Raw genomic sequence first — 14,551 nt, forward strand, 5'->3', positions numbered from 1 at the left:
CTGGACAACAAAAGCGGTGATAGCCCAGAAGCATACTTTTAGATAAAAACAGTATTAATCTAGAAACCGGAAAAATACCAGATGGGAGCCTGCTTTAAGCAATAAAGAAAGGGTTAGTACATCAATGCCTCTCACAGGCCAAAAAGGGAAAGCATGCACTCTTTTCATAGAATCATGGAATGGGTTGGGTTGGAAGGAACCTTAAAGACCATCCCAGTCCAAGCCCCCTGCCATGGGCAGGGACACCTTCCACTAGACCAGGTTGCTCAAAGTCCCATCCAACCTGGTCTTGAACACTTCCAGGGAGGGAGCAGCCACAGCTTCTCTGGGCAACCTGTTCCAGCGCCTCACCACTCTCCCAGTGAACAATTTCTTCCTTGTATCTAATCTAAATTTACTCTTTTTCAGTTTAAAGCCATTAGCCCTCATCCTGTCACTACATGCCCTTGTAAAATGTCCCTCTCCAGCTTTCTCGTAGGCCGCCTTTAGGTACCCGAAGGCTGCTACACAGAAATTCAAACAAAAAGTATCACAAGCAGATGCCAACAGACTTGACACTGATACAAAATGATGATTGCACACAGACATAAAGACTTTTGTCATTCACCTTGCTAACAGCACAGATTCAGCTAAGAGCCTCAATTCATTAAATACAGAGCCAGGCATCATTCATGCGTGAATATAGTCTGTATGCTAAATCAATATTCCACCTTTCCCAGGGAACAGCAAGAAATATAGAAAAACGTCTGCTGAGCCTTTATAGCTGCAGTTGTTGGCAGGAGCAAAGAAAGCCACTGACATGTTTGACAAAACTTGGCATCCATGGCAAATATCTTTATAGTATTAACTAGGAAGTAGTGAAGAGTTTAGGAACATGGGTATGATTATGTGAGACAAAAATAAAGGAAGGTAAGAGTGAAAAAAAAATCTAGATATTTACTTAAATGCTTATTGCTGGAGAAACAGCTCCTCAAATACAGACAAACACAAGTTAACAGCGGAAGATTTGCATAAATAATTGACTTCCTGAGAAAGCAACTGTTTAAAATTTCCTGTTGTTTTTTCTGTATTTTTGAAATTATATATATTTTACACTACAACTTAGTATATTGCACTTCATATAATTTGTGTGCGTGTGTGTGTAAAGAAGCAAGCCCCAAAACTTACGTCCTAATTAACCACACTCCTCATTAAAGGTACAAGGGTGCTTCCCAGTCTCATTGCCACTAAGAAAATTATCAAAAATCTGCCAAACTGAAGAACCACACTGATATGCTTAGTTATATGCTACAAGCATATAACTAAAAAAAATGCTAGCATACTCCTTTGAGTATTTCTTTCCCCCTACTTGGGATGTGGACAAGGAGGTGCACAGACCTGAAGTAAAGAGGGATGTGTAAGCTAAAAGGCAGAACATGGCAATTATATGGTGTCTTATATTTGGGGATTACAAGAAGTCTTTCAATGGGATGATCAGCCCCTAAACTCAGAGCGGAGAGGGGCACATGCCTTCCCGATTTATCCCTAACACACAAGGACAGATACAGCCAAGGTGCTGAGGTGGATACAAGAGACAGTATGTGTACTACACTGGTGAAGCAATTCCTGGTCAAGGGAGAGGACTTTTTGGAGGGAAGAGAGAAGGCAAATATACAATCTGGAAAGTTCTGACTGCTCCTGGCATGAACTCCAATGGCTTCTACTGTCCTGTACAAGAACTAGTCTGGTCCCAAAGCAAAATAACCAGGAACCTAGTTTCTTCAGCTGCAAGTATGCCTTCAATGAAGGTAAACTTAATGCACCCTTCAGTCCATTTTTTTTTAAACATCAAACATTAAAATATCATTGAACTGTTCAATACAGTTAAAGAGATTTTGGCTTGAAAAGACAGTGTTCATTTTGCAATGTCAACACCTCCTCCTGCAACACACTCTCATATACCTATGAAGTTTCATAAATTTATTCAAGCTGTTTAATCGGCTTTTCTCGGTGTTTCTGGTCCTGGAGCCCTGTCCTGCTGAAACACTACCACTGGCACAGTGGGGTACCAGTGAGGAGGGGGAAAAGACGCTGCTACTCACATCAGGTCCTAGTTACACATATAGGACAACAGAGAGGCTTTCATACACATTTCCAAACACACCTTTTTTCCTGACCACCTTTTCAATTGTTTTTCAAGTGAGGTGGACTCGAAAGAGTAAACAGTAAAATTAGGAGAACTGAAGGGACAATGAGTATTCAGCAGCAACTGAAGATCTGTCATCATTAACAGCACACAAACCTGTTTGTCTAGAAACATACACCGCACTGAGCACCAAGTATCAGAATACCCTAAACTTGCCTTGACAAGCTAAGAAATAAGCTAGGACACGTCTCTTTAGACTAAGGCTATTCTTTGCCTCTTCAAAAAATCAGCCCCTTTTATACACATGCTTTTTAAAAGGGGGAAGTGTCCTTCATCTGAGTACACATACTGGCTCAGAAAAAATTTTTTTATTTTAACTCACACTGAGTATTATATTCTAATCTAATAACACTCGTGGAAAACTGAACTCTTATCAAGCAGCTGATTTTCCCTGTATGTGCAGGATTGTTCATTTATGCTATTCATTTTTTGTTACTGACTTCTGAAAGGCAAAATGGTTCATTTGTTTTGAGAAAAAAAAATGCATAAAGACTTTTGCAAAGAAAACTACCGCAATGTTCAAGATTCTTTGTACTAGCTCCTTTAAAGGGAATGTGCAAAGGAACATAACTTCCTTGTGCCCTTTTTTGCTTTTTATCATACTGAAGTTTCTAAATATAGGGGAAGTTTTTTTTTACATTAAGGTATGTTCACGTTTAAAAATAAAGAAGCCAAACTTAATTGATGAAGCTTGGAAGAAAGCATGTATATGGTCAAATCAAGGGCCTAGACAGGTATGCAAACAAAAGTTATGTTCTGCAATTATTAATTAAAAGCAAAACAAAAAAACCCAAACCACCCAACCACTGAAAAGTGAGATTTCACATTCTGTAACAGTCACTAATATTCCTTGTATCTTTCTCATATTCAGTGTCGTTCCAGACTCAGGAAAGATTCATATCTAGTCAGTTCAAGATTAACAAAAATATTTAAAGAGCAGATAAATCTAATCACAAAAACCTTCATTACAGAACTGTTCTCACACACCCCAAACTCCAACTGTGTTTACTGTCACAAGTTCTCAGGTTGATGACTGTGATACCATCCTCTTCCTACTACAACAGAAAAGGGGAGGCTGATCAGAACAGATTTTGGCCTGACAGGAAATCCCACCATATCCTCTCCAGTGATATACACAGCACATATTATTGGGGTGGCCAGCCTAAAGAAGAGAAAAACAAGAGTCCTTAACACAACCCTGCACTGGAAGTGTAAAAGTATGTAGCATGCCAGTTTTTAAAGGTTTCCAAGAGATTGCCTGGCCAGCTCTGAGCTACCTTCTCCTTCCACTGTTGTTGGTGAAGTCACTAGGTGAGCGATGCTTCAGCTCTATGTGGATACGCAAAGAACTGGAGATACCACAGAACAGCAAACACCACTTACACATTTAAAAACATTCCCTCCAGGAATTTTTATTAATTTTAGAAGAAACTTACATAGATCTTGTCTTGCTGATATCGCTGGAATAAGTTGTGCATAATGGAGCCTTCATGGAGATCTACAAGTGCTGCCATGTCTTCCACACTCTCTATGCTTGTTTGATGCATAGGCGTTACTTTTTGGTGCGTGATTGTGCTCTGTTTATAAGTGAATACCTGAAAGAAAGGAAACAAAGAAAATACAATCATCAGAGCACACATTCAAAAATCCCTACTTAAGAACGGAGCTTTCATGGCCATTCATATTCCCTATCCAGTTTACCAGTGTGCAGACTTGTAGAAGAGAATAGCCTACCAGTCATACCTTCTTCTAAAGCTTCTCTGACATTGAAACCCCAAATACATACACAGGGCTTATGTGAAACTAGCACATATTGATAATGCACTGAGGACTATAAGGTCTTTTTCTTTTTAAGGGCAAATGTAACCTTATTTCACACTGGCCTACTGTTAGACTTTATCAGGACAAAAATAAACTAAGCAATAATCGTTCCCAAAAAATCAAAACCAACCAAACAAGAAGTCACCCCTTATAGTAAAAACTCCACTTATACTCAAATTACTCTGAGACAAAATGTTTTACAGTACATAACAGCAAATTAAAACTATTGCTCTAAGAGGCTGCAAGTGTTTATACGTTTGATCTGAAATCCCCTTAGATGTTTCCATTCAATTTTCCAGTCAGGACCACTATCAGGTTTGGTCATTTTTCCTAATGTAAGCAGCAGGCTAAATTCAGTGAGCTGTAGAGATCTGGAAATGAACAGGTGAACCGATTTCTAATTAATGGACTTTTGATACAAATTTCTGAAGCCTGTTCCAAACAGACAGTAAACGTTCTAAAAAAGCCACAATTTAAATAGTCAGAAAACTCTTCTACGTATCTTCTCTAATTTATCACAAATATGCTCAGAAGATGCTCATATCCCCAATCTAGTTAAACTTTTTTGAATACTTACGACATCACTAAAGATGATAAAATAGTATCTTTGGAATTCAGTTTCCCATTGCCTTTTAATTTACATCTTGACAGCCCATCCTTATAGATGTATGCCTCCATCTCATAGCCAACGCTACTCAGGCAATACTAGTCCCCACTAATGGTACCGTTTCAGTGTAAAAAAAGTCAAGCATGGGGTTAATGCAAATACTTTAATGATGTAGAATGTTTTTAAAAAGCCCTTTCAAAAATCCTTCGAAATAGTTATTAAGAGCAGACAGAAGCAGCACAGTAATCAGCAGCATGAGCATTGGCAAGCACTGCAGGACTGCCACTGCGGGCTGGGGATCGCCCAGCAGTGCCTGACGGACAGGGCAGCAGCGCAAGGGCCCATGTCTGCGCAGGAGAAGAAAACCCCTCAGCCATTTTCAGCATTAAAACATATGTATGTTTCTGGTAGCGAAAGACTGAACAAATGTCATCATAGGAAGCAATTCAGGAAAACAGTGATTGTGTCTGTCTTGTTGAGACAAGTGAGAAAAAGAAGCTGAAGAAGGAAGAGGCTGAACGCAGATTAGACTTAACATCGAAGCTCTGTACTTGGATATCCCACTAGAACTGCTGGATGATATTTGTTCATTGAAATCGTATCCCAGGCATACTAAATGTTGGCACAGGCCATTGCACTGTTACAGCTGTCATGTGCACTAACACAAAGTGTACTGAGGGGAGGCTGGGGAAGACAGGAGATCCAGGAAACCAATTTCTAACAGGTGCTGGAAGGCAGTACAGATGTCAACAAGACACGTGAGCAAACCATCAGAAAATTCCTACAGGTTCAGAGCATCCAAAGCACAATCCCTAACTGTGGGAAAGAGACAGACACCAAGCGTTTTGAGCCTTATTTTGTGGTAAATGATCAAGGTGACAGGACAAGCATTTGTACAGGGCAGAGAGGCGTTGGCCAGGATGGAGAAAGCAGCCACTTGTACATGGTCTAGGGGCAAGCAGTCCGGATATCTACAAAACAGAATGAATGTGAACAGCATCAATTGACAGCAAAACTTTTGGGGCTGAAAATAGCGTTAGTAGTCCCAAAACTAACCACACAAAGTGCAAGTGGAATTAGAGGTAATTATATCTCAAGAGTAATAAACTGCAGTTCCTAGTCAGAAGAACCATGACAAAAAAAACAAAGGTCATACTGTAGAACAAAAATATCGTACACTGGAAGATTTGGAAATAAAAGGGATTTAAGGAAAGCAAATCCTACGAAAGTAAGCAACTTAACAAAGGCCATGTATCAGTGTGGAATTAAAACAGAAAAATAGATTTAGTAAGAGAATTAGGAACCCCAAAGAGGGTGGCACATATCCTGTGAGAGCATCTCATGTGAACATGAAAAAGAAACAAAACATCACTTCTGGGAGAAGAATCTTCGTATTTGTTACTTCTGTTCTTTGATATGGGATGCACAGGTTATTAGGGTAGGCAGAGCACCCCATACATCACTAACCATGTTTCTTAATGTAAGGAATTCATACAAATCTAGCAACAAAACCAATGTGATGACTGACTTGCTGTACTGGGTCTGGCTGAGCTGGAATTGGTTTTCCCCTATAGCAGCCCTCACGGTGCTGTGTTTTATGCTGGGAGCCGGCAGGGTGTTGGTAGCACCCTGGTGTTGTGGCTACTGCTGAGTGGTGCTTACACAGCACCAAGGCGCTTTCCGACATTTCTCCCAGTGGGACGGGGTGGGCAAGATCTGACCAAAGGCATATTCTAGACCATGTGACATCTGCTCAGTATAAAGCTGGGAGAAAGAAGGAAGGGGGTGGGGTCACCCTTGGTCCCCCGAGGCAACCACTACGCGTATGGGAGCCCTGATTCCTGAGAAGGCCCCACAGCGCCTCTTCATGGGGAGTAGAGAATAAATCTGCTTGCTTTTGCTTCCACGCAAGGACCTTTGCTTCGTTTTGCTTATATTAAAACTGCTTTTGTTTTACCCACAAAGGTTGGTTTATCTTATTTACTTTCCCTTCTTTGCCCTGTTGAGAAACAAGGGGAAAAGGAGGGGGGAAGTGATAGAGCGACTTGGTGGATACCTGGCATTTAGCCAAGGTCAAACCATCACACCTGCGCATGGCAGGACTATCAAGGATGGTTATTGCAGATTCATCCTTCCCACTCAAACCCACTATTTTCTCTTCTTCAGGCTGGTTGTTCTCATACTTCCAGCTCTCCCACATACTGCCTTCTTGTTTGGGTGAGGAAATGGCTCTGTGAGCTGACTCCAAGACAGGCATGTGGGTCAATCAGCTAGAAACACACCAACTGGTCACAGTCGTTGCCACCCAAATCAGAAGACCTCTTCCCCAAGCGTTGGGGAGTTAATTTTCCTTTCTTTTTTTTTTTTTTTTACCAGAACCAAGCATCACTCAGATTTCCTAAACCCACTGTAAAACTTGGTCAAAAAATCTAACAAGATCAGAGTCATCAGACAGAGCAGCAGGATCACATGCACAGACCTCATTTCCTTAAAACAGGCTTTTTGCAGTCCTGCTGCTCAAGCCCTGGAAGGCCTGGTTTGTTTTATTTCATCTTGACTCACGCCTTTATTAGGATGGGGACATGAAAAAACTACCTTGAACTTTATCATTACTAATTAGAAGATCATGTTATGAAATATTACAACAGTTGAAATCCTCAGGAAATAGGAACCAAAAGCCATTCTGCAGGGTCAACATGCAGAAGAGGAAGATGAACAAGTTGGCTCCTGAACTTCAAGAGAAGCCCGTTGGCAGAGTGCAGGAGCGTCCATCCTCAGGGATCTTGCCAGCATTTCTGGAAGGTCAAGTAAAACATGCAGGAAACTTGCAATAAGATTTAAGACAAGCCTAAATGAGAATTCAGCAAAAGCTTCTTTCCTCTCAAGATATAAATGGTCCAAGATAACAAACATGCTGAATACATGGAAAACTATAAATTAAACCCTGAAGAGACAACATACAAAGTAAGAACTCTCAAAGTTATTATGGAAGTGAAAATTAGAGGATGAGATAGGAAGGAGCAATGCAAGGAACAACAACAAAAAGATCATGTTCAAGAAATACAAGACAAAACAGCAAACTCAGCTAAACAACAGTAAAGAGCATTTCACTGGGAAACGAGAACAACGTTTCAAAACTGTTCTACTGTCCCTACCACAGCGTTCTACTGCCAGGATGAACACAGCAAAAAGGGACTCAAATGAGGAAGCAACCTGAAAAGCCAGGGGACCAATGCTACCAAGTTCCCCAGCTGTAGCAGGCATTCTTGGGATGAAAAATAACACAGGAGAGAACTATTGGACATCCAAATGTTAACAGCTTGCTGAAATGGAGAATCCACACTGAGGGGCTGAAGGAACACTGTTTAGTGTCAGTCTTAAAGAAAGCTAAATGACTAAAACAAAATAACCATATGCTGCTGAGCCAGATTTCTTTCTCTAGTCAAAAAGGAAAGGTTGAAGAGACAGGTAAGTGAAGAGAGGAATATCTGAATGAACATTAAAAATGGGTGACACGTAGAAACTGTGAAAACAAACCTTACTGGTATGGTTTTGACAGTCTGTTTCAAAGCTTTGATGATATGACCCTATGTCTTGATTCACGTCTGTTCAGAAATCAACAGGATTATTAGCCCAATTCTACTTTCTACTCTCTAGAAGCGCGTAAAATTTATCAGCTCTCCCCTATGATGATGACATACCCAGAGCAGTGTCAAGGTCCAGCTGCTCAACAGCTGTGCTTCCTTGCCAGATGTGCATTAGGACACAGCATCAAGCCCTAGACACTGAGAGTGAGATCTCAAAAATATTACCCAGGTGAGAAAGAAGCAGAAATAGAAAAAAATGATTCATTGTCTCACCATGAGAACATTAGCCTTGGACACAAGACCAAGGTAAAAGAAGTCAGAGGGAAGTCTTCAGCAACACACCAGCACGTCCAGGACATGGGCAGGACTGCACTGCATAGATGGGACAGACTCCCACATCAACCTCTGAAACACTATCGAGATCCACAACCACTGCCACAAGAAGTGCCTTCTCCTTGCGGACGATGCCAGTCAGACGCTCTCAAATGCACTGCAGGAAGCTGGAGAACTTACAGCAGCACACACAGAGATTACGGGTGAGACTGCAGATAAGCACTAGGTAAACAGGTTCTTGGCAGCTGACGTTTCGTTGAAGGGGTTTGTTCTGAAACTGTGGAACATCAAAATAAATAAATTCATATGGGACTGTCTGGAAAGCCGACAACCCCTAAATCACATATAATGAAAATGATGGCTTTATAAATAAATATGTATTTTTTCCTCTTCGTAAATACCATGCCTATTAATAAATACTGCTGCAAGAGCAGTGCAATATTGTACTCCGAAATGTCTAAGTATTTGTTAGGCAAGTCTGTATCTTTATATTTCGTTCAAAAAAGTGTTTTTTGTATGCCATGCAATTTGGATGTGTGCTTTACACAAATATATGCTTTTAAATCAACTAGTGAGCATGTAAAGAAAACAAGCCACCAACAAATCAGAAGTTTGAGGCATATGACTGCAATTAAATTAATTTCACTGATGCTTTTCAAAGAGCGTGAAAACCACCAGCATGAGGATCTTAATATTCCCCACTTCTTTATGTTGAAAATGACATTTTTATCCTGTGCAATTAATCTGGCATGAGAAAAGAGAAAAAAAAAAAAAAAAAGAGAAGTCTTTCAAGCACTCCATTGAAGGGGAATATCACAAAATTATGTCTAATTAATTTTCTGTACTGGTAAATTACCCCTAAACCCAGTATTTCATGGAAATTACACTTCAACAAAAGATTTAATTTGTAATACAATTTATTAACACAAGGACAGAATGTCGTTGACTGGGCCCTCAACGACAGAAGCACATATGCTTGCTTTCTTACTGCACCATTTTATGGCATATGTCAAGTGACAAAAATCCCTTCTTGAATAAGGTCATTAAATGTTATCAAGAGACTTGACAACAGCTGAGTCAAGTGAGTTTAGGAGAATGATGAATTAAATGCTTAGGTAAAGCACATCAAAAACCCCACACAATCCCCACTTTGCAAAAGCTGCAAGTCACACCCAGTCTTTCCATTCTGCATGGATCCCATGCACAGCTGAATCTCTCAAGGGTGTTTTTGATCTTATGCTGATGATCCATATTGGATGGGAAGAAGGCAGAAGGTACTGTAAGTTTTCTGATCAACAACTCGGTATTTGAATTATGACAGTCTTCATCATTTTAGTGAGATTTCTGTGAGATTTTTATTTAAAGGAAGAAATAGGCTTGCCTGCGTCTTGGAAGCCCAGACGCAAGCCAGATCATTACAGAATCTGCTCTTTGAAAATGTGCAAGGTTGTCTACCAAAAAGTCTACATTATACACCCATTTTTAAAAAGCCCCTTCTATACGTTGATCTGAACCCCCATCCCTCCCAAACACAAGCCCTCATCAGTGCAGGCTCAGGTCTCTTTCTTTAATTCAAAGGTTGAGATTTGGATCAGAGCAAAGGGTGGCAAGGGGCATTGGCTCCCCACTGCTGCTGACTCTATACAGGGACAAGATGCCTGCCCATGGCCTCAAGCCAGGCCACCCCTCACGGCCATCACCCACCATGTGGGCAGCAGCTGGTTTAGCCGATCACATGCCATTGGCTTCACCATCCCTAACACATGCCAGGCATTGGGGTGTCTAAGCGATGTCAACTGCCACACGAGGCCATGCTCAGTAACAGTTATGTGGCTTAGCACATCCGTGTTGCAATAAATTGAGAGGAGTTTTTTTTTAGTAGGGGTAACAGAAAAGGAGCAACCAACCTCCTTCCACTGCCTTTTACTTAAGAAAACATTTTATCAATGCTAGGTGTACTTTACAAACTGCATGGTCTTACAGAAGACAATACTGGTATTTGTACACAGAAAACAGAAATACCAAAGTCTTGTCACACACTCAATTTAAATTAAGTTGCTCAAATCCACATAACCAGAGGGATAATGTAAAACATGGTAGTTTAAACATAAAATTCAGTAAGATGGGGAAAGTGAAGGCAAAGAGGTATTGTACAGAAGTCATCTGAGGGACAGGTTTACAAACACACACACACAAAAAAAAAACCAAACCAACCAACCGTTTTTCAATAATGCTTATGGTATTAACAAACCAACTGTTACAGCATCTGGCTACCCCACAGACACCAGACAGCAAAGCTAATTGTGATCCAAAAAGTGAAGCCCACAGCCTTCTTGTTGTTGCCCCAGGGACTACTCTAGGTGAGTTTTTCACAGGGTTAATCCTAGCTGCTATGGTGATGCCCATAAAAATCCACACGACTCAACAGCAGCTCCAGAGGACTTGGCTCATATGTTCAAGACATTAGCTCCCTCAGTTTTCTAAAGCATGTTTTTCACTTCTGGTCACTGACCCCACAGCAGAGAGATGAGCATAGCCCAGCAAAATACACAGGACTGTACAGAGAAACATCCACTTAAAAATATGATTTTTTTTTTTTCATTCTCTGCTGTTGGTCTGAACTGAGGATCATCATTTGTGTTTCCCTCATGTTTAGAAGTTAAAAGAATGCAATAAATCTTACAAGATTTCTTTATACATGAGTCCAAGCAGAAAAAAAAAAGAGGCCACGGGCTCACATTACAAGCTGTGGAACGCAGCATTCCAGGGAGAAAAATAAATCATGACAAGCCCAAGGACCCAGAGATTAAAAACAAAAATAAAAATCTAGTAGTTTACTCTTTTTTTCCTGAAGAGATCTACTGTCTAAGTAGATACTTAAAATACATGACAAGAAGGCTCTCTTATAAATCAAGAGCAACTTAAGAGCAAAGCAGATTAACTACTGAAATTTTAAATTCTATGGTTAATCATGACAAGAGTGCGACTCAATGTTTTTGTCTGATAATTTACTATTTCTCTGTAATAGCTGACCTTAGACATACATTCCTTTGTCCCAAAACAATCTTTCAGACAACAAGATGTACCACTGTCCAAGGCTTCCTTTGATGCAATATAATTTAATCCTTTTTGAAGAAACAAATAAACACCACAATTAAGTTTCTTATCTACTAAACTATGGAGGAAAGTGAAATAACTTTATGTGAGGCATTTATTGATGTCAAGATAAAAATACTACCAACTAAACTGATACCACTACTACTGTGACTAACACTGGCCTTTGCTTCAATCAAATATCCCATACACACACATCAACAGAGCATCAGCTTATTTCCTAACAGTTTTGTAAGATTCCTCCACACTCACTCTGGGAATCACCCCATTCCCCAGGTAAAAGTTAACCTTGACGTCTAATGCAAAATGTCTAAGTGTTCACTTTGCATGTTACTGTACCTACCAAATCAGTTGAGCAACACACATAAACAATGTATAATCCTCTATTTTGTTTTCTGCTCGCTTCAGTTCCAGCCGTTTCCAGCTTTCTTTTCTTCTATCAACTGAACCTCTTCTAAACCCTTCCTCTCAGTCCCCCTTTCATAACACCTCTCAGACTTGCTGGGGCCTGCAACACCTGGGGTCAGGAGCTCCTCCCAGGTTCAAGTGCTGAGAGCCTGCTGCCTTTCCCCACCCTCTCCTCAACCTCCAGCAGTGACACCACCAGCACCAGAAATGGCTTGCAGCATTTCCCTTCAACAGCTGTCCTACTCCAACAGTCAGGCAGTCACATCAACGCAGAACATCCCTTTGCTTCCAAGCTCCACAAGTGGGGAAGCATGCTGTGAGGATGGACATCCCAGTCATCACTGCAGCAAAGCTCCGCAAACCCACTAAATCGCACCTCTTTGTTGTTTCCTCAATGTGTTGACCACTGTCAATAAGCTTGTCTAATCAAGACTTCCCACCTATTCCACAACAGGTATTTCAAGGTAGTTTATTCCACACACTGACCCGTTTCTGTTTGCAGACACTCTATCAAGTATGAACAAGCTTCCAATTAGAGGTTCAGTGCTTATGACCCTTCAATTGGGCTTGCCTACATAGACAATAAAGAAATTTAATTCAAATTAAACACATCAATTTTACCTAGATTATATTATAGTAAGCCTCTAGGCAGTCCACACTAATTCTTACAAGGGAAAAAAAAGTGCATCTTTAATTTAACTTTCTTTGCAAGTGACTTTGTATAACCTACAGTTATACAGCACCTGAAGACATCACAAAACTTGATTTTTAAGAAGTCCACCCATCTACAAATACTGAGACTGTGGCACTGCAAGAAATATGAAACATTCCTGGCATGTCACCAGCACTTTGCTTCAGTATGGAAAAGTGCCTCCTTCTCTCCGTGAACCAAGAAGTAGAGAGATTGCAACTGCCCAGGCTTTCCCAGAATGCTGGACTAAATGAAGTAGTCCAGGGGCAGTACACAGGAGATGTACCACAAGATGGGCCTTTGGCTCCCTGCCAGGTAGGGTCTCAACTGCAGTCTTATCTGGAAGCCAGCTTTGACCATGCAGCAAGCCAGGGAAGAAGCCTCTGACCTGCAGGGCACTGCGAGATGAGGCAGAGAGCAAATCCCAGCACAGAGGAGAGGAACGGAGGAAGTTCTGGACCCACAATCCTCCCCATGAGTTCAATCCTCCATCTGGTTTCAGACATCCCACCAAAGGTATCCCCAAGTCAGTGTTACTGTAAGTATCACCCAGTAAACAGATGTAAGGGCACTGCTCCTTTTGCTGTCAATGCATATAGCCTTAACCAGCTCCAAAGACAAGAGGGTGAAAATCAATGGTTTCCTCTTCTCAGAAGGAAGATCAAAACACTACAACACCCACAAAAAAACCCTCACCTTTTATCCATCATTTTTCACACAATGAAGAATGCATCTATGAGTGATGCCAGGCACTGAAAGCATTAGCTCAACTGTCAACATCAGTTAGAGCTCAACTGAAACTCTCAATTTCAAATTCATATTTATTCAATGATTCATATGAGATAAAACAATGACTATTTGCAACTGAATGAACAAGACCGAATGTGAATAAAATGCCCCACTATCAAGAAGTGGAACAACTCTGTTCAATAAGAAGCCTAAAAATTATACCAGCTTTTATGGGACACAAAGCAATTAATTCTCAATACGTCTTTTTTGCTGAAAAAGAAGGAAAAAAAAAAAGAAGAAAAAACCCCACAGGTAGTTGACTGGATTGCCTCTGAGTCTAGAATAGGAGCAGCCTGTGTGCAGTGCCACAGTAACGAAATCAGAGGCAATACTTACGTGGGAGCTGGATGGCCCCTGAAAGCAAGCCTCGCTCTGAACAAGAGAGAACAAGAACACTGGAGAACGCAATACTTGGGATGAGGCCCTCCAAGATGTCAAAAAAAGCCCTAACGCCAATGTGATCCTTTTGACCCCACCTCTCCACCTTTCTCTCAGCCCAATACTTCATATGAACTGACCCTGCCCCAGGCTGCCAGCACAGCCACCGTGGCCTGTGAGTGCAGATGGTGCCTGGAAGCACATGCTGGGGGACCAAGGTCTGCACGGGGCACTGCCAACAGATACTGCTGCTGGGTGGGAGGCCGCTGTTGGGAAAGTCTGCAGCGTTTATCACCATCGTATTATTACCAAAACCAAGAAGACTCTGCCACACCACCAGCTATGAAAACTGAAAGGTCCTTGCAATGTCCCAGCTCCAGCTCGTGTGTGTGTGATGTGTTGTGTCTGTCCACACGCCCCCCCCACACACACACCACCACCACCCCCCCCACAAAGGGGGACCACAGCTGCTGGGCTGGGAATGCTCCCACAGCAAGGCTGCTGCAGAGGGCTGGGAGGAAAGAAAAAGAAAACAGAGCCAGAAGGAAGGTTTTTACACAGAAATGGATGGTCTTTCTGGCAAACTTCAATGTGCTGAGATGATGCAGGGCTTAGGTTTCCATCACTCCTCCCCTGAC

At 41.4% G+C, this 14,551-nt stretch overlaps 1 protein-coding gene across 1 annotated transcript in view; it reads right to left on the reverse strand.

Annotated features, from left to right (window-relative positions):
• The window catches only part of MYO10 (myosin X), a 173,095-nt gene that overhangs the window by 93,181 nt on the left and 65,363 nt on the right, over nucleotides 1–14,551 (reverse strand). The window contains exon 3 of the mRNA XM_074899540.1: nucleotides 3,622–3,780. Coding sequence (XP_074755641.1) covers nucleotides 3,622–3,780 — 159 coding nt within the window. The remainder of the gene's footprint in view (nucleotides 1–3,621; nucleotides 3,781–14,551) is intronic.

The sequence above is a fragment of the Athene noctua genome, chromosome 2, assembly GCF_965140245.1.
Source record: "Athene noctua chromosome 2, bAthNoc1.hap1.1, whole genome shotgun sequence".
Classification (NCBI taxonomy): domain Eukaryota; kingdom Metazoa; phylum Chordata; class Aves; order Strigiformes; family Strigidae; genus Athene; species Athene noctua.